The sequence below is a fragment of the Eumetopias jubatus genome, unplaced genomic scaffold (assembly GCF_037043125.1).
Source record: "Eumetopias jubatus isolate StellerSeaLion01/CBP00866 unplaced genomic scaffold, mEumJub1_p1.0 scaffold_4, whole genome shotgun sequence".
Classification (NCBI taxonomy): Eukaryota; Metazoa; Chordata; class Mammalia; order Carnivora; family Otariidae; genus Eumetopias; species Eumetopias jubatus.
The window spans coordinates 30,517,188-30,537,542 of NW_028274810.1; the positions used below are offsets into that span (position 1 = coordinate 30,517,188).

General features: G+C 40.4%; 1 protein-coding gene and 1 pseudogene across 1 annotated transcript; both read left to right on the forward strand.

Annotated features, from left to right (window-relative positions):
• The first annotated feature begins 4,842 nt into the window (after positions 1-4,842).
• LOC114196881 (small ribosomal subunit protein uS8 pseudogene) lies at positions 4,843-5,304 on the forward strand (annotated as a pseudogene).
• Positions 5,305-15,773: 10,469 nt separating this feature from the next.
• On the forward strand, positions 15,774-16,277 carry LOC114196877 (protein BEX1-like). Its single transcript, XM_028087679.2, has one exon. The coding sequence runs from the start codon at positions 15,789-15,791 to the stop codon at positions 16,173-16,175; it is 387 nt and encodes a 128-aa protein (XP_027943480.1). The 5' UTR covers positions 15,774-15,788; the 3' UTR covers positions 16,176-16,277.
• Positions 16,278-20,355: the final 4,078 nt, after the last annotated feature.

The window sequence follows — 20,355 nt, forward strand, 5'->3', positions numbered from 1 at the left end:
AGTGCACTGCTCTTCTGTGCATTTCATGTTCCAACTTGACTGCAGTCTTGTGGAGAAGGACCTTTTCTTCTAAGGATCTCTTTTATCCATCATAGCACTTAATTCCATGCTAGCCACAGAGTAGGTGTTTTACTAATGCTTTTTGCAGTCATCATCAACATATGCTGAGTTTTTTAAGTTTTTATTTTAATTACAGTTAGTTAACACATACAGTGTTATATTAGTTTCCAGTGTACAATGTATCTACTGAGTTTTTGATCCTACGTAAATGAACTCATATTCTGAGAAAGGGAGTTTGTTTATCCAGTAGCAATGGAGGACAGAAGAAAGGTAGGCAGGGACTAGGGAACCTAGTCACCCTAAGAGGAAACCATGCTTAGAGGGATTTTACACCACCCTGGAAGGACCCTCCACCCTTTCCCACATGACAGATAGTTGACAAAAACCTGTTTGGGTGACAGGCACACAGAGGGTTAATCAGATTAAAACAACCCACCAACAAGCCCATAAAAACCCCTAGGTTTAGAAACTCCAGTGGCAACCCTCTTGGGTCCCCTCCCTCTTCGGGAGCTTTGTACTGCACTTGATACTATTGCTCATTAAACTTTGCTTTGCTGCCCACCACTCTTCATCTGGTCTACCTCTTCATTCTTTGAAGCAGCGTGACCAAGAACCATGGGCACTAAAGGAAAAGAAACCCTGTAACAGTAGGTTGTTCTCTCTTTCCTCCACTTACACAGGCAAGAGTGAAGGATTGCCAAGAAGGGGAAACAGAGAATTGGGGACTGAGACTTAAAAGAGACAGAAGCAGAAACCATTGGAATAGGAATCTGGAGGTCATTTTATTTCAAAGGCATGAGAAAGTTCTGCAGTGATTTTAGGCAACTGATAGCAGAACAGGGTTTTTTACATAGGTCCTTCTATGATTCTAAACTGTGTCAGAGAAAAGACAAGGACTATGTAAAATAACTGTTTTGAATTCTTTATCTTCAAAGGTAAGAGATAGGGAATGCTAAGGGGAAGTAAGAAAGAAAGTGGAAGTAGAGAAGGGAATTAACCTGTGAAAGTACAGACCACTGTGCAAGCTTTAATCTTATTATTCTAGATGTCCTGTAAGAGAGGGAAAAAGTTAATGGGGGGGTGGGGTTCCTTCAGTGGGGGACAACCATGTTGGTAGATCCTGTCCCCTGGAGGGGGAGATGGAAGACTTGAATGGAGAATGAGCAGTGCTTCTAGGAAGACTGCTTCCTAGGCCTGGCAAGATGCCCATCTCAGTTGACAGGAGCAGGGAGGGACCAGGTGGGCTGGACAATGGGACAATGGATACCTCATCACTAAGAGGTGGTCTCCCCAGTGCTTTGGTGCTACATAAGACACCAACCTGGAATCTTTGCATAATTCCTGCCAGGGTCAGAGGGGATGAAGAGAATGAATTTCCTACCATCTCAGCAGAATGATGTCTCAGGGGCAAATTAAATTGGATTCAGGTAAATAAATGCAGCAGTTTTTTGAACAGCTGAGTTGGAAGTCGAACTTGCTTGATAAGTTCACACAATAAAACAGGTAAGTCAGGACTTACAATTCTACTCTTCATGTCCCAAAGCCTGTGCATTTTTCATTGGAGGAGTGAGCAATTAGAGGGACAATTAAGCCATTGTCTACCTGGGCTGGGGCATGGGGTACCATATGGCCCCAAGTCTGCCTATGTTTATCCAGTTGTGTTAAAAATCTTTCCCTGTCAGCAGACCACTTCTCCCCCTCAAACCCCTAACACGGCTGCTTCTCAAAACCTTTTACTCCTGAGTGCTAAGTAAAGCAGAAATTTTTATTTGACAAATAAGGAATCATTTAAGGCTGTCCTCCAAGGTGGCTAAGAGTGAATTCCATAGTGTCAGAATCACACAGTCTGGAAAAAGGAATAAACTTTATTGGGAAAAGTTATTAGCTAACAGTGAGCAAGAGAAGCTATGGACCTCTTGTTACTAGTGAGATTGTGGGTCTGTGCTGCAGCAAAGGTTGTCCTGCCCTCCTATTTTTCTCCTTTCTCATAGGGAACACATGGGGACAATCTTAGTGCGTTTCAAACTGCTTGGGCATCAGACAATCTGTGTTTAGATGCTAAGTGATTATAGATAACTTCTCTGGGAAAACCTGGTACCCAGCAGGTGGAGACCTTGGAGCAGGTGGAAATTTGAGTTGGGTGAAGCCGCTCCCTCTAGGAAAAGTAGGGAGTCCCTGTCAGTTGTATGGTCAACTCAGAATAAGTTCCCAGAACAACTTTCAAAGAATTTTGCTCATCTTTTTTTCTTCTCGTGGAGGCACCTGTTAACAGGAAAAGTTATTGGAAGTCTTATCCCCCTTCCCACTTTTTTTTTTTAACCTCCACTATGAAGCAGAGGCACTCTCTCAGGAAATCCCCAAAGATAGATAACCTAGGATAAAGATAAAACAAATACATAGCTTTTGAATATGAACAGAAAATTTCTCTTAAGACAATAGCTATAGATTTAATGTTTCTGGGGGCCCCCCTTTCACATGTTGATTTTGAAACCTAATCCCCGTTGTGATGGTGTAAAGAGGTGATGCCTTTGAGAGGTGATTAGATCCTGGGAGTGAGAGCTGCAGTTGGAATTAATGTCCTTATAAAGAGACCCCACAGAGCTCCCTTGTCCCTTCTGCCAGGTGAGGGCACAACAAAACCAGGAAAATGTTCTCATCCATCTGGTCCTTGATCTTGGACTTGCCAGCCTCCAGAAATGTGAGAAATAAGTGTCTGTTGTTTAAGCCACCAATCTGCAGTAGTTTTGTTATAGCAGCCTGAATGGACTAAGACAAAATAGGTACATGAAATAAACCTCCATATTATAAAATGAAAGTCTACACATTCATTGTAAAATACACGTGGGACAAAACACTTAGCATTTCATGGGGAAATACTATTTCAAAAATAAAACTATAGGGCGCCTGGGTGGCTCAGTCAGTTAAACACCTGCCTTCGGCTCAGGTCATGATCCCGGGGTCCTGGGATTGCAGGAATGTTACACAGATTGAATAAAACATTTAAAGCTTTTGGTAAAGCTCATAGAAGACATCTAGCATTTTAATTAATTTATTAAATTGATAAATACCTTCTCATACTTGTGCCTAGCCAATAGAATAGGTCCTGTCGTATGGACATGACTAAGAAGAGGACTCCTCTTCTAAGTGGCTTAAAGTCTATCTAGGGGCTGAAAGAAACAGTTTTCATGTTCATCCTTCATGACCTGGCTTTAAGCACCTCTTTCTCAAGGAAGCCTCGCCAACTGAACAGGTTAGGTCTCTAGGTGTCTGCTTCCAGAGCATTCTGTACTTTCTTTTATCAATTTTGTTACAATTACTTGTTAATGTTGATCTTCCTCATTAGACTTGTTATCTCTTATAATAGGGACGAGGCCTGTCTTGAACATGCGCTCTGAAGCTGGACTGTTAGGGTGACCGTGGGAAACTTACTTAACCTCTCTGGGATTCAGTTGCTTCATTTATACAATGGTGATAGTAAGAGTATCTACTTCACAAAGTTGTTGCTCAGGTAAATAAATTAATAAATGTGTGTTGTTTAGAACAGTGCCTGCCACATGGTGAACTGTACGTGAGTATTAGCCAGGAAGACAGAGGTGAAGATGAGATTCCCTAGCACAGTACTTGACATGGGTTAACTAGGTCAGTAAATATCTGTTGAATGTTATTGAATCTTGTCAAGTGAATGAATGAGTAAAATGGAGTAAGTGCACAGAAGAACGAGTTATTAACTCTGAATCAGAGAACTTTTTCTGGGGAAACTGAAGCCCAAGCTGAGTTTTAAAAAATTAATGAGTTTACCACCAGGTGAATGGGGGAAGGAAGAGGCATTCTCTTAGCCATTGAAAGAGAACTGGAACAGACAAATGTGCTCAGGGAACTATAAGTTGTTTAGAAAAGAAAAAGATTGGAGGGAGAGGAGCTAGAGAGTAGAAACGGACCTCATCAAGAACCTCCTTGTGTGCTATTCTCCAAAACGGGTAATAGCAAGATAATAAAGTTAAACGGGGGTAAGAAAAATATAAACTGAGTTTTACTAAGATCACTTTGGGAAGAGTGCAGAAAATTAACTATAGGAGAAAGAGGCTATAATTGGGTGACCTATTCAATAAATGTTTAGAGTTAGTAGGAGCAAGAACTTGAAACAGACCTGAAATGGTCTCTTTTTGGAAAAGCTTCATTTTTTGTGTGTTTCCTCTTTCATGGCTTTATGCGGCATTCAAGTCATTTCTATTTTGCTTGGGTTTATATCTCCCTGTGGGATGTTGAAAGGAGAGCAAGCCTCTAGTTTGCTTATGAACTAAAAGGTGTACAAGAAAGCAAAAGTAGCAACCCTGTTCTCATCGTTGCTGACCTGACCACAAGAATGTTGTTTCTAGTGTTGCCAATGTGGTCTCCTTTACAAGAGAAAACAGTTGAAGCAATATTAACTAAGTCAACAATTCTAATGAGTGAATGTAGGAACAAATTAGCCAATGAAAAATAGTTCCCTTCTTTTTATGTAGCCATTTTTGGAGGAGGTGCCTTTCTGGCTCAGCCCGTTGGGCATCTGACTCTTGATCTCAGCTCAGGTCTTGATCTCAGGATCCTGGGCTCAAGCCCAGTGTTGGGCTTCACACTGGGTGTGGAGCCTACTTGAAAAAAAAAAGAAGCTGGTGAATAGTTGAGAGACAACTGGGGTAAATGATTCCAACCCAAACCCCTTTCTTCAGGGTTTGGTTGTAGTTGAGGTAGGTAAATAATATTTAAGCTTAGTCCTGCATTAAAATAGTGAGGAAGCTTTTTCCGCCATCTTTCCGCGCCGCCATAATGGTGCGCATGAATGTCCTGGCAGATGCTCTCAAGAGCATTAACAATGTTGAGAAGTGAGGCAAACACCAGGTTCTTATTAGGCCATGCTCCAAAGTCAGCGTCCAGTTTCTCACTGTGATGATGAAGCATGGTTACATTGGCGAATTTGAGATCACTGATGATCACAGAGCAGGGAAGATTGTTGTTAACCTCACGGGCAGGTTAAACAAGTGTGGAGTGATCAGCCCCAGATTTGATGTATAACTGAAAGATCTAGAAAAATGGCAGAATAACCTGCTCCCGTCCCACCAGTTTGGTTTCATTGTACTGGACAACCTCAGCTGGCATCATGGACCATGAAGAAGCAAGACGAAAACACAAAGGAGGGAAAATCCTGGGATTCTTTTTCTAGGGATGTAATACATACTTGCAAATAAAATGCCTCAATGGACAAAAAAAAAAAAAATAGTGAGGAAAATGGGCATTTTCCCGTGGCATCGAGAGACATAATTATAGTGACCAAACTGTAAGACTTCACTCCCATTCAGGCATCCTGAACAGAAATTAGGAAAGTTTGGCACAACTGGGTGGCTCAGGTGGCTGAGTGTCCAACTCTTGATTTTGGCTCAGGTCTCAGGGTCGTGAGATGGAGCCTGGAGTGGAGCTGCGTGCTCAGCCGGAGGAGTCTGCTTGAGATTCTCTCCTCCTTCTGCCCCTCTCCCTGTTCATGCACCCTTTCTCTAAATAAATAAATAAATAAATAAATAATGAATAAATAAATAAATCTTAAAAAAGAAAAAGAAACTAGGAAAGTTCAACAAAGAAGTGCATTAAGGGAAACCTCCAAGAAGTCCTTCTCAATCCCTTTTGCTGTACGCTTGAATTATTGGTATAATGAGAGAAAAAGAAGAGGGTACATTAAATGAGTGTATCATAAGCACTGAATCGGCACTGAATTACGACTTTTATATGCTATCTTATTAATTCTTTCATTATTGAACCTTTTTATGGACCAGGAAAGTGAGCTTTAGAAACGGCTAAATTGCTGACAAGGCAGTAAGTGGTAGAGCTGGAATTGGAATTTAGGACTCTTTGGTTACAAAGGTCTTTATTTATATTTGATATCAACTATATTTTTAAAAAACTTTTTTATTGTGGTAAAATACACAAAATCTTAACCATCTTACCCATTTTTAAGTGTACAGTTCAGTGGTATTAAGTACATTCCTATTGTCACAGAGCAACATCACCATCTATCTTCAGAACTCTTTTCATTCTACAAGACTAAAACTCTACACCCATGAAACAGTCAGTCCCCATTCCTCACCTCCCCCAATTCCTGGCAACCTTCATTCTATTTTCTGTTTCTATGAATTTGACTATTTTAGATACCACATGTAAACAGAATCATACAGTATTTGTCTTTTTGTGCCCAACTTATTCCACTTAGCAAAATATCCTCAAGGTTTATCCATGTTGTGGCATATGTCAGAATTTTCTTTCTCAGGCTGAATAATATTTGATTGTATGCCTATACCACATTTTGATTATTCACTCATCCATTGGTGGACATTTAGTTTGCTTCTACATTTTAGCTATTGTGAATAATGCTACTATGAATATGGGTATCCACATATCTCTTAGAGACCTCACTTTCAATTCTTTGGGGTATATAACTAGAAGTAGTGGATTATATGGTAATTCTATTTTTAATTTTTTGAGGAATTGCCATACAGTTTTCCACAGCAGCTGTCCCATTTTACATTCCTATCAACAGTGCACAAGTGTTCTAATTTCTCTACATTCTCATTAACACTTGTCATTTTCTGTTTTGTTTTGTTTTGTTTTGAAATAGGAGCCACTCTTTTATTTAATTTAATTTTATTGTTATGTTAATCACCATACATTACATCATTAGTTTTTGATGTAGTGTTCCATGATTCATTGTTTGCATATAACACCCAGTGCTCCATTTAATACGTGCTCCATTCAATACATGCCCTCTTTAATACGCATCACCAGGCTAACCCATCCCCCCACCCCACTCCCCTCTAGAACCCTCAGTTTGTTTCTCAGAGTCCATAGTCTCTCATGGTTCGTCTCCCCCTCCTATTTTCCCCCCTTCATTTTTCCCTTCCTACTATCTTCTTCTTCTTCTTCTTTTTTTTAACATATAATGTATTATTTGTTTCAGAGGTACAGGTCAGTGATTCATCAGTCTTACACAATTCACAGCACTTACCATAGCACATACCCTCCCCAATATCTATCACCCAGCCACCCCATTGCTCCCACCCCCCACCACTCCAGCAACACTCAGTTTGTTTCCTGAGATTAAGAATTCCTCATATCAGTGGGATCATATGATACATGTCTTTCTCTGATTGACTTATTTCGCTTAGCATTATACCATCTAGTTCCATCCATGTCGTTGCAAATGGCAAGATTTTGGTTTTTTTATGCCTGCATAATATTCCATTGTGTATATATATATATATATATATATATATATATATATATATATATACATACCATATCTTTATCCATTCATCTGTTGATGGACATCTTGGTGAAATAGGAGCCATTCTAATGGGTGTGAGGTTGTATCTCATTGTGGTTTTGACTTGCATTTCCCTAATGATTAGTGAAGTTGAGCATCTTTTCAAGTGCTTGTTGATTACTTGTATTATCTTCTTTGAAGAAATGTCTATTCATGTCCTTTGCCCATTTTTTGAATTGGATTTTGTTGTTGAATTTTAGGTATTCCCTATATATTCTGGATGTTAATCCCCTATCAGCTATATGATTTACAAATATTTTCTCCTATTCTCTCGGTTGCCTTATTACTCTGTTGTTAGTGTCTTTTGATGCACAAAATTTTTTTCATTTTCATAAAACCCAATTAGTCTATTTTTCCTTTTGTTGACTGTACCTTTGCTGTCATATCCAAGAAATCATTGCCAAGTCTAATGTTGTGAAGATATGCCTTTGTTTTCTTCTAAGAGATATAGTTTTAGCTCTTATGTTGAGGATTTTGGTCCATTTAGCTCTTATGTTTAGGATTTTGGTCCATTTAATGGACCATTTTGGTCCGTTTTTGTATATAGTTTTAGGTAAAAGCTCAACTCCATTCTTTTGCATGTGGATATTCAGTCTTTCCAGTAGACATCAAATATATATATATATATATATTTTAAAGATTTTATTTATTTATTTGAGAGAGAGAAAGCACATGCTCATGAACAGGGGGAGAGGCAGAGGGAGGTGTGGGGCTCAATCTCACGACCCTGAGATCATGACCTGAGCCGCATTCAAGAGTTAGAGGTTCAACTGACTGAGGCACCCAGGAGCCACGACCTCAACTATATTTTTTAAAATGTTTTGTTCAGGGCACCTGGGTGGCTCAATTGGTTAAGCATCAGACTCGATTTCAACTTAGGTCATGAGATCAAGCCCTGTGTTGGGCTCCTTGGTGGGTGTGGAGCCTGCTTAAGATTCTCTCCCTCCACCCCTCCCCACACCTCCTTTCTCCCCCCTTTAAAAAAAAAGTTTTTATCAACATAGCTAACACATAAATGGCTCAGGTTAAGTTAATTTTAAATTCAGTTTGAAAGTACAAATGATTTCATATTCCACATTGGAAAGAACATACTGATTTTGTGGCATAGTTTAAAGAGATAGAATTCTTTTAGGATTAGGTTTTAACTGAGGGTTCTAGAGGGGAGGGGGTGGGGGATGGGTTAGCCTGGTGATGGGTATTAAAGAGAGCACGTTCTGCATGGAGCACTTGGTGTTATACACACACAATGAATCATGGAACACTACATCAAAAAACTAATGATGTAATGTATGGTGATTAACATAACCATAAAAAATTAAAAAAAAAAAAGGAAGCCAAGGGGCGCCTGGGTGGCTCAGTTGGTTAAGCGTCTGCCTTCAGCTCAGGTCATGATCTCAGGGTCCTGGGATGGAGCGCTGCCTCGGGCTCCCTGCTCAGTGGGGAGTCTGCTTCTCCCTCTGACTCTCCACCTGCTTGTGCTCTGTCTGTCAAATAAATAAATAAAATCTTAAAAAAAAAAAAAGGAAGCCAAGCTGTTTAGTATAATACCTGTCTTGTTGTCTTGTCTGTCTGTTCATCTGTCCATCTTTGTGGTACCTGTGGGTAGTTGTAACCCAGTTTCAAAATTAAAAATATGAAGAGGCACCCGGCTGCCTCAGTCAGAGGAACATGTGACTCTTGAGCTTGGCGTCGTGAGTTTGAGCCCCCATGTTGGGTGTAGAGATTACTTAAAAAAATAAGATCTTAAGGGCGCCTGGGTGGCTCAGTTGGTTAAGCGACTGCCTTCAGCTCAGGTCATGATTCTGGAGTCCCGGGATTGAGGCCCGCATCAGGCTCCCTGCTCAGCAGGGAGTCTGCTTCTCCCTCTGACCCTCTCCCCTCTCATGCTCTCTATCTCATTCTCTCTCTCAAATAAATAAATAAAAAATCTTTAAAAAAATAAGATCTTAAAATAAAAATATAAATAAATAAATAAATAAATAAATCTTAAATAAAATAAAAATAAAAATGTGAAGAATGGGAAGTGCTGTAAGAAATATCTGGAAATCTAACAAAGAAGAAAAAGTATTTATAGGATAAAATAAACATGCTATACCTGAAGGTGACTGAAGCATACAAAGAAAAAAACATATTTTCCCCCCAAAACATAGATTTCAAACACTCTGAAATAAATCTTGTCATTATTACTAAATTCAGAGAATGAGAGGACCAAATTTGTATTTTTAAAATTTAAATGTAAACTTACAAAAGTTGAGTTTTGTTTTGTTTGTTTTGTCTTTTTTCTTTTTTAATTCACTGGGCTCCTTCATGAAGTAAAACACTAGTAGAATTGGGAGGTCAAGGAGCAAATCCTGTGATGTGTCAAGTTTCATCTCCAGGCACTGAAACTCTGTAGCATCTGGTACCACTTTGAAGTAGGCTGACAATTTCAGTTTAGCCATTAATGGGAAGAATATTCACTCCAGTGAAGTCATAATGGTTTGGCTTCCAAATTGCTTGTTATCTTTAAAGAAGATGATTTAACATTTTGAAAAATCCCTAGAAATTCCAAGTTCAGGGCCTTTGTCTTGGTGCCCTTTTGCTGGAAAAGAAATACACTAGAGAGTAAATTCTTAAAATGATGTATCAGTATTATATAGAACTTTTAATATCCCTGTATGTTTTAAAATTCCAGAATAAGATTACAATTATACAATTAGTCAACTTTTATTTAAAAAACCCAAAGTGGGGGGCGCCTGGGTGGCTCAGATGGTTAAGTGTCTGCCTTCGGCTCAGGTCATGATCCCAGGGTCCTGGGATCGAGTCCCGCGTCGGGCTCCCTGCTCCTTGGGAGCCTGCTTCTCCCTCTGCCTCTCTCTCTCTCTCTGTCTTTCATGAATAAATAAATAAAATCTTAAAAAAAAAAACCCAAAGGGGGTAAATGGCCATTAATTTTAAATAGTTTATCAAGATATAGTTTAATACAGTGATGTCGATTGGGGTTCAGTGCTAGAGATTTTTCAGATGTGGAATAATTTTTTTTCTTGGCTTTAGGTTTTAAATACCAAATTTTATCCCCAAAAAGAACTTTACAGTTAGGTTATAAATCCCTGCCCCTCCCCCAAAGTGCTAAAATGTAATTTAAATGGAGCCACAGGCAGAATTTACTCTTGAGCTTTAAACACAATGATAAACTTTAATGAGTTTGACATTGGAGCATCAGTGGTCTGTGAATTATACTCTGTGTGCCAAATCTAGTTCGTTGTCTGTTTTTGTGCATATAGCAAGAATGTATTTTTACATCTTTAATTATTGAAAAAAATTTAAATAATATTTTGTGACACATGAAATTTTATAAAAAACAAATTTCAGTGTCCATAAAAAAAGTTTTATTGGTACACAGCCACACTCATTTGTTTATGTATTGTCTGTGGTTACTTTTGCCTACCATGGCAGGATGAGTAGTTGCCACAGAGCTGTGTGGCCCACGAAATCTAAAATATTTACTATCTAGGGGCGCCTGGGTGGCTCAGTCATTAAGCATCTGCTTTGGCTCAGGTCATGATCCCAGAGTCCTGGGATCGAGCCCCGCATCGGGCTCCCTGCTCCGCCGGAAGCCTGCTTCTCCCTCTCCCACTCCCCCTGCTTGTGTTCCCTCTCTCACTGTGTCTCTCTCTGTCAAATAAATAAATAAAATCTTAAAATATTTACTATCTGGCTTGTTATGGAAAACGTTTGTCAACTCCTGAATTATCAGAAAAGCAGCCTGTATTGTAGCATGGATATACAAATTAAACAAATGTCACTAAGGAATGCAGGACAAATTTTTACCATACATTAAATCAGCTATTTAATGTGGGGAAGAAAAGGACACAAATACTTTAGTGTCGTTAATTCCAACAGGTAAGATTTATGTTTAGTACTTTCTAAAGGTAGCTTCTTTTTCTTGACAGGAGAGCCTCAATTTACCCTCTTCATGTGAGAAAAATACAAAAGACAGAGATGGAGGATATATGGCATGAATCCATTCGCTGAATGTTAACAGCGTGACATGGATGGACAGTGACTTGGGTGTTTAATGTTGACACCAGGGCAGAGAAGCCAGCAAATACTCAGGGCCTCTTTGAAGTGATGGTAAAAGACTCCACTGAGTCTTTTCTTCCTGTGCTTGCATCGCTGGGAATTGTGGAAAAGCCCATAAAATTACTTCAACATCCTTCAATAGCAATGACTGTAATCCTTCTTAACAGTTTTAAGTCTTATGTTGTTACTCATATATTCTAATACATTTTCCCCCTTAACCACATGAAAAGGATAGAATAGCACATGTGTCTTAAAATCTGGAGTGAATTAAAATAAATTACATCAAGGGTGCCTGGGTGGCTCAGTCAGTTAAGCATCTGCCTTCAACTCAGATCATGATCTCAGGGTCCTGGGATTGAGCCCTGTGTTGGGCTCCCTGCTTCCCCCTCTCCCTCTGCTCCCTCACACATGCTCTCTCTCTCTCAAAAAAAAATATAAAGTCTTTAAAATAAATTACATCATAAACTTTTAAAAATGATTTTTATGGCAAAAGGAATGAGATCTTGCCATTTGCAAGGACGTGGATAGAACTGGAGGGTGTTATGCTGAGTGAAATAAGTCAATCAGAGAAAGACATGTATCATATGACCTCACTGATATGAGGAATTCTTAATCTCAGGAAACAAACTGAGGGTTGCTGGAGTGGTGGGGGGTGGGAGGGATGGGGTGGCTGGGTGATAGACATTGGGGAGGGTATGTGCTATGGTGAGCGCTGTGAATTGTGCAAGACTGTTGGATCACAGATCTGTACTTCTGAAACAAATAATGCAACATATGTTAAGAAAAAAAGAAAAGGAAGAAGATAGCAGGAGGGGAAGAATGAAGGGGAGTAAGTTGGAGGGGGAGATGAACCATGAGAGACGATGGACTCTGAAAAACAAACTGAGGGTTCTAGAGGGGAGAGGGGTGGGGGGATGGGTTAGCCTGGTGATGGGTATTAAAGAGGGCACGTTCTGCGTGGAGCACTGGGTGTTATGCACAAACAATGAATCATGGAACACTACATCAAAAACTAATGATGTAATGTATGGTGATTAACATAACAATAAAAAATTAAAAAATGATTTTTATGGCAACTCTTTGGAAACCTAGGTCTTCAAAAAGGGTAACAGTGATCTCAGAATATGCTGTAGGGAGCTGAAGAGGATCCCTTGCCTACTAGCCATCGCTGAAGATAGTGAGCTATATCCTAAGAAAGTGTCTGAGGGTTGCAACCAAAAAATAAAAGAGAAGGGAAAACAGAGGCCCAGGAATTAAAATGATCAGTGCCTTCTTACATGTGACGTATAAAGCATAATATCCCAAATAAATAGCAGTCTTACCAAAAAAGATTAAAATAAAAACCCTATTGTGTTTTTAGATTCTATAAGTAGATAACTGGTTATATAAACACTCATCTTCTATATAGCAAGAAATCACATCTCCATGATCTATGCTAGGCTCCAGTATCTCAATAATTCTGGTAAGATGCAGCACATCTGGAACTTGTCAAAGCGAGTTAACTTTAGAAGATAGTTCCTTGTAGCAAGACCCCTGGCCAATGCCTTCTTTCCACCACATTTCCACTGCAGTTTACCCATGGATAGTCACTATGAATATGAAAAATGAAGGATAAGTTCCCTTAAACTTTGCATTTTGCTTGAGCAAAGTGAGCACTTTATTGTAAAATTGGTCTAACAACCAACATTCTAATTCTTTTTTTTTTTTTTTTTAGTGAAACTTGAGTAGGCAGTTATAAAAACTAATGTGTTCATGGGATATGCCTATTTCTCTCTTCCATGCATTTTGTGGTTATCATTTTACATTTGTTCTTTTTCAATATGAGATTAGCAAGTCCTGTAATAGCAATTAATAGAGGGACTAAACATTCTTCTTAATGTACCTGAAAAGCGCTGGTATTCTGTTAGAACCCAGGATCCCACACTCTTTACACTAAATAGCTTTGTCCCAACACTGATGCAACAATAATTCTTCAAATATTCTGGACATTAACTTATGGGGAAGGCATACAAGGCAGGAAAGAGGAGAAGGCAAGGCAAGAATGTCTTAAGGGGTTGGTTACCCCTATAGGTGATTGGTACATGATCCTGCAATGATCTTCCTAGAGGGCTTTTATAGAAATGTACTGCAGAACATTCCACCTGGGGTTAAAAGAAGAAGAAAGTTTATATCCATTAGTTTCTGTTCCCCATTGGTCACCTTCCTCTTCTCTTCTGGGTTGCACATCCCAGAGCACTGAGTGGGATCTTCTGGGTGTCCTACACAGGGGTGTCAGAGGTTCCTTAGAGCAGACAGGTAGAGGGACATATCACAAGTTGAAGCAAGGCACTATCAAAGTGCATCTGCATAAAATTAGCTAAGATCTACCTGAAACAAGTTGCAGCAGGAGTGGCTGAAGTGAGAGTTGTGGCTGACAGGGTTTTTGAAGTGGTGTGCTGTCAAGAACTGTAAAGAACCCAGACTTTACCCTACTTGGAAGCTCTCAATTTAGGCTGTCACAGTTTCATGGAAGCTGGCAGAAGACATGAGATTCCTTGGTCAGAGACAAAAGACTTGATTACTTACTGCGCAGCAGACAGCATGAAATTCATGTTCATACTAGTCCCCTTTCCCCCAAGTCCCACTGGGACACTGCAGAGGTGGGTCCAAGTGGATATGGCACACAAAGTGTAGGGAACAGCTGAGAAACTTGGAGAATCCTCAATTTTTTCATATGAGGGTTGCAAGCAAAACTGCCCAAACTTTTACTAGTGGGAGACATGACCTTTATATATTTTGTTTGTTTATTTGTTTGGACAAGTTATACTTGGATTTTTCAGAGGCAAAAATGACAAGTGGCAACTTGCCTTTGGAAAAGACATTAAAAAGTATGAGAATAATAAATAGAGAAAATAGCCTAAGAAAGAATCTGTTATCATACAGCTCTCAAAGAAACGCCTTTTATTTATTTTTATTATTTTTAAAGGTTTTATTTTTAAGTAATCTCCACACCCAATGTGGGGTTTGAAACCACAACCCTGAGATCAAGAGCCATACACTCGACCGACTGAGCCAGCTAGGCACCCCAAGGAAACTCCTTTTAAATAAATCTCAGAATAATATGCTTTTAACTAGAACAAAACAAAAACCACAACACCAACAAAAAATTTGTAGAGATTCCATAAAGTGATACATGAAGAAGGAAAAAGGAAAATCCGGAAATCTATATGCTGAGAGTTCTCTGTGAAAATCAAATGGGCTCTCTTTCTATATAATCTCAGAGAGAGAGAGAAAGAAATCATTTTCAGACTCAGCCCTCCCAGACAACTGAAAGCCCATCTTGATAGTATATTAGACTATCCCATCTGGTTCCAGATTATTCCAGGTGAACTGTAGTGATTTAAAAATAAATTGCTTAAAGTATTTCCCCTTTTTATTCAAAAATAAATAATTATATTACCTTAGTAGCAGGAAGAATAATTTATATCCATATAGCATCTTTTCTGCAAAACTTTAATACTAACATATTGCTAAGAGTGCTATGTTCAGAAATGAACAACCTACAGGAACAAAATAATCTTAAAAAAAGAAACACAGAAAACAAAGAGACTCTGTTATGCCCATGGGTCAATTTTCTATAATTCACTTATGCAAATTAAGTCTATTGAGTATGGTCTTGGAATGAAGAGTAAAAAAATATAGAAATGCCCTTTGTTCTTTCTTTACCCTGACTATAAGATTTTACATAGGAAAACTCAACATAGGAGGTTTTTGTTGTTTTTTTTTTTTGAGAAAATATGTAAGTTTAAGTTGTACATGTTAGTAATGCTTTATTTTTTTTTTTTTAAGATTTTATTTATTTATTCATGAGAGACAGAGAGAGAGAGAGAGAGAGAAAGGCAGAGGAAGAGGGAGAAGCAGGCTCCCCGCCAAGCAGGGAGCCGGATGTGGGGCTCGATTCCAAGACCCTGGGATCATGACCTGAGCTGAAGGCAGACGCTTAACCATCTGAGCCACCCGGGCGCCCCCATGTTAGTAATGCTTTATACAAAATTGTTCAAACTGCGAAAATTTTGAGAATGAAAGTGGGAATCATTAATAATTATGATGGGACAGCAGGCATAAACTGACATTACGGTCAGAGCCGGCTTTCACTCACTTGCTTCTCGGTGCCTGCTCCCGGTGGCCCTGCGGGCGTGCGGGCCACAGGCGGCCCCAAAGAGTCGGAGGCGGAGGGGAAGCAGGTGCGCAGGTCTAAGTGTCCGGTGCGCCCTTCGGCGAGAATACGGGGGTGGGGGTGGGGGTGGGGGAGGAGACGGTGAGGACGGGCCCAGCCGCAATGGCGCCCAAAGAGGAACAAGCAGTAAAAAATCTCAACGTGGAGAATGCCAAACAGGAAAATGAAAAAAAGGATGAAAAGGAGCAAGTTGCTAATAAAGGAGAGCCCTTGGTCCTCCCTTTGGAAGCTGGTGAGTATTGTGTGCCGAGAGGAAATCGTAGGCGGTTCCGTGTTAGGCAGCCCATCCTGCAGTCCAGGTGGGACATGATTCAGAGGCTTGCAGAACCACAGGCAAGGATGAGAGAGGAGAATATGGAAAGGATTGGGGACGAGATGAGACAGCTGACAGAAAAGCTGAGGGAAATGCAGTTCAGTCGTAGTCTGCGGGCAGTTAGCACTGACCCTCCTCACCATGACCATCATGATGAGTTTTGCCTTATGCCTTGAATCTTGATGTTTTCCCTGAAGTTAATAGGAAGACACACCTGCTTCCTAAACTTAATGTTCTCAACGTACATTTGTTGTAAACCTTTTGGTGTTACATGTCTCTTGTGGGTCTCCTATAACCAGCTTCTAATTGAATGTTGTATTTTGACCCAAAATGTAAGATTCTGTCAGCAGGGGAGTTTCACCCTACAGCATGGCAAGATGTTCATTATATATTGTGATGTTAATAAAGCAGTTTAAAAGACAAAACAAAAACAAAAACTGGCATTACTCCCGGAAAACTAGAGCGTAAGATCACTCTAGGTACAGCTTATTTAAACTACCTCTTCAGTATTCTCACGTAAAGTAGGTTGGTAATTTGAAAATGCCTCACTGTTCTCCAAAACACTTTAAAGCTGCACAGTACTTTGTTTCAGTTCTTTAAATCTTCAAATAACCTGTAATTAAATATACAGCACCAATAATGAGACAAAATTGTGTTAATTTCATTAAGTTCCATTAACTAAAGCTGTTAACATTTAGCTTCGTGGCTGGTCAAGATCAGGCCATAATATTTTTTTCTCCACTAAAGCACTTGGAGATCCGGGAGATGAGTAAATAAATATATTATGTTGTTGTTGTTGTTTTATTTTTTCTTCGAGGGAGTGTGAGTGGCGGGGGGAGGGGGGCATGAAGGAAGAGGTAGAGAAAATCTTAAGCAGGTTCCACACCCAGCGTAATTCCAATGCAGGGCTCCATCTCAGGACCCTGAGATCATGACCTGAGGCGAAATCTAGAGTCAGACGTCTAACCGACTGAGCCACCCAGGCGCCCTTTTTACTTTTTAAACATAGCCTCTAGAACATTTAAAATTATATATGTGGCCTGTATTATATCTCTATGGAATTGTGCCGGTGTAGCCTGTTTCAAAAGATGGGAATGAAGATGGAATATAAAACAATAGGGGTACAGATGATCACATAAGACAAATGAAACATTTTCTAGTGATCTTAAGGGAACCTGTGTTTGGCTGAGTCTCGTCCCACCTACCAATGTAGGTTCCTAGCTCCTGGAAACACCCATCCCACCCCATCCTGTTATCTCTGGGTGTTCTCTGGGGGTTCTCACGAACACATTTCAGTTACTATGTGGCTTTTTCCCCTCCTGCCTCAGCCCTGTTCCTGTGGGCATCACCTTGACTGGTGCAGAGGTTGCTGTTTCCATTGACAACCACTGCACCTACCCGAAACCGCCACCTCAGTGAGTTCAGAGGCAATCTTCAAAATGCCAATATAATACCTAACTGCAATTAGGGGAAAGTGCTGCTCTGACCCTTTGGTGTTTTACTATCAGGGAGAGAGAGAGAGAGTTGGAGGTATACTACCTGTGCCCAAACATCTTCTAGAAAGTTTTAAGTGCAACAGCTTGATGCAATGTTCGAGTTTCTGTTCTCCATAAGAGAGACCCGAGTCCATGGTGGGGCTCACATGAAAAAATGCTGAGCAAGCGAGAACGAGGCCTCCTGTTTTTTATTCAGGTTTTGCTACTAAGCCATACGTGCCTGCATGCCTGCCTGCCCCCCTTGTGCAGCAGCTGAAAACTGGTGGCGTGGAATTCAGCTGCAGCCCTGCCTTTGTTGGGAGAGCACAATATTGCTGTTTGAATGCTTGAAGGTGGAGAATGCATGCCCCAGTTCACCACACCATTCCCACTAGTCCCCAACATGTTATGTTGTATCCTCCGCCATCACACATCTGCTTCTGGCCTGGACTTTTGAGTTTGCACTCCTGTTTTATAGCCTTCCTATTCACTGTGTGTTCTTTAACCAGCGGCGGCAGCATTGTCTGGGAACTGGTGAGAAGGCAGGGTCTCCAGCCCTACCTCAGACCTATTGAATCAGAATCTGCATTTTAATTTTATTTTATCTTATTTTTTAAAAGGTTTTATTTATTTGAGAGAGAGAGAGAGGCCGAGAGAGCACGAGGGGGCGGGGGCGCAGAGGGAGAGGGAAAAGCAGGCTTCCCCCTGAGCAGGGAGCCCGATGCTGCGGGGCTCGAGCCCAGGACCCTGGGATCATGACCCGAGCCGAAGGCAGAGGCTTAACCGACCAAGCCACCCAGGCCCCCTCAGAATCTGCGTTTTTATTTTTTTTAAATTTTTTTATTGTTATGTTAATCACCATATATTACATCATTAGTTTTTGATGTAGTGTTCCATGATTCATTGTTTGTTCATAACATCCAGTGCTCCACGCAGAATGTGCCCTCTTTAATACCCATCACCAGGCTAACCCATCCCCCTACCCTCCTCCCCTCTAGAACCCTCAGTTTGTTTTTCAGAGTCCATCATCTCTCATGGTTCGTCTCCCCCTCTGACTTACTCCCCTTCATTCTTCCTCTCCTGCTTTCTTCTTTTTTTTCTTTTTTCTTAAAATATGTTGCGTTATTTGTTTCAGAAGTACAGATCTGTGATTCAACAGTCTTGCACAATTCACAGCGCTCACCGTAGCACATACCCTCCCCAATGTCTATCACCCAGCCACCCCATCCCTCCCACCCCCAACCACTCCAGTAGAATCTGCGTTTTTAAATGATCCTACATGATTATCATGTACACTAAAGTTTGAGAAACACTGCCTTATATAGGATGTATTCTCTACCTGTAGGCTCCGTAACCCACATTTGATAGGATTTGGCCTGAGCTATTTGCAGACACAAACAGGCAAACCTGGGCTAGAAAGTGTCACTGCTTAAATGGTGCTTCCTGCTACTCCAATAAAAACCCCCACCAACATAACTTTATAAATAGACACCAAACCTTGGAAACTAAAGGAATTCCTCTCTGTTTTACATGGAAGTCACTATCTTTTCTGTTTCCTAATATGGCTTATTCTCAGGTAGAATGTCCCATTGCTTTTTATTCTGTGGCAACTCCCCTGTGTTTACACCTTTAACGATAAAGTAAGGGAACTGATATTATACACACACACACACACACACACACACACACACACACACGCGCGCGCATGTATATATATATATTTTTAAAATTTATTTTTTTTAGTAATCTCTACATCCAACATGGGGCTCAAACTCACAACCCCAAGATCAAGAGTTGCATGCTCTTCTGACAAGCCAGCCAGGCACCCTGATATTTTACATTTTTATCCAGTTAAACTCCTGTTTAGCTTATGAGTTTGGGGAGCCTGAGGAACCTAGAGAAAGAGAGCATCTGGACTTTCTTTTGATTTAAGGTGGCTTGAGCCACTGGAGCACTTCTTTAAAAAGTCATTCCCTGTTTGCTTTGCCAGATGCTCTGCAGTCCTGCCTTTCAGAGAACTTCAGTTGTAGGACAATATCAAACTTATTTGGCAAACAGTCTGGGGGCAAGGGAGGAAGGACAGGAGGCTGTTTCTTATCAGGGCATATGTTTAACTTTGAAGTAACCACATGATCCATGCTTATCCAGTCTGGGTGAATTTCAGGTCTGAGTCTCTTGTTTGGAAATTCCCTGTCAATCGGGGGAGCTCTGTTTTCCAGGCCAGGAAGCACAGTGGAGAAAGGGAAAGAAATTGGATTACTGAATACCATCACTGGTTTCCTTGAAGCCCATCCGTACTTGCCCCCTGCTTTTTAAAACAGTTTTCTTGAGGGCACAATGGGTTTGTTGAGGTGACACACTGGGTTGAGCAGCCAACTCTTGGTTTTGACTTGGGTCGTGATCTCGGGGTCCTGGGGGTGAGCGCTGTGTCAGGCTCCTCCGCTCAGCGTGGAGTCTCCTTGAGGATTCTCCCCTCCCCCTCTCCCTCTACCCCTTCCCCTGTTCATGCAAGTGCTCTTTCTCTCAAATAAATAAATAAATCTTGAAAAAAAATTAAAACAGTTTTGTTGAGATATAATGACATACAATAATTTGCACGTATTTAAAGAAAGTATATAATTTGATGAGTTTTGACATATGCATATCCTGTAAAGCCATCACCACAAACAAGATAGTGAACCTATCCATTACCTCCAGAAGTTTCCTCAGCCCCTTTGGATTCACTCACTCTTACTCCTTCCCATTCCCCACCAACAGCTGATATGCTTTCTCTCACTTCAAATTAGTTGCATTTTCTGAGTTTTATATGAATAGAATCAAACAGATGTACTTTTTTTAGTCTGGCTTCTTTCATTTAGCATAATTATTTTGAAATTCATGT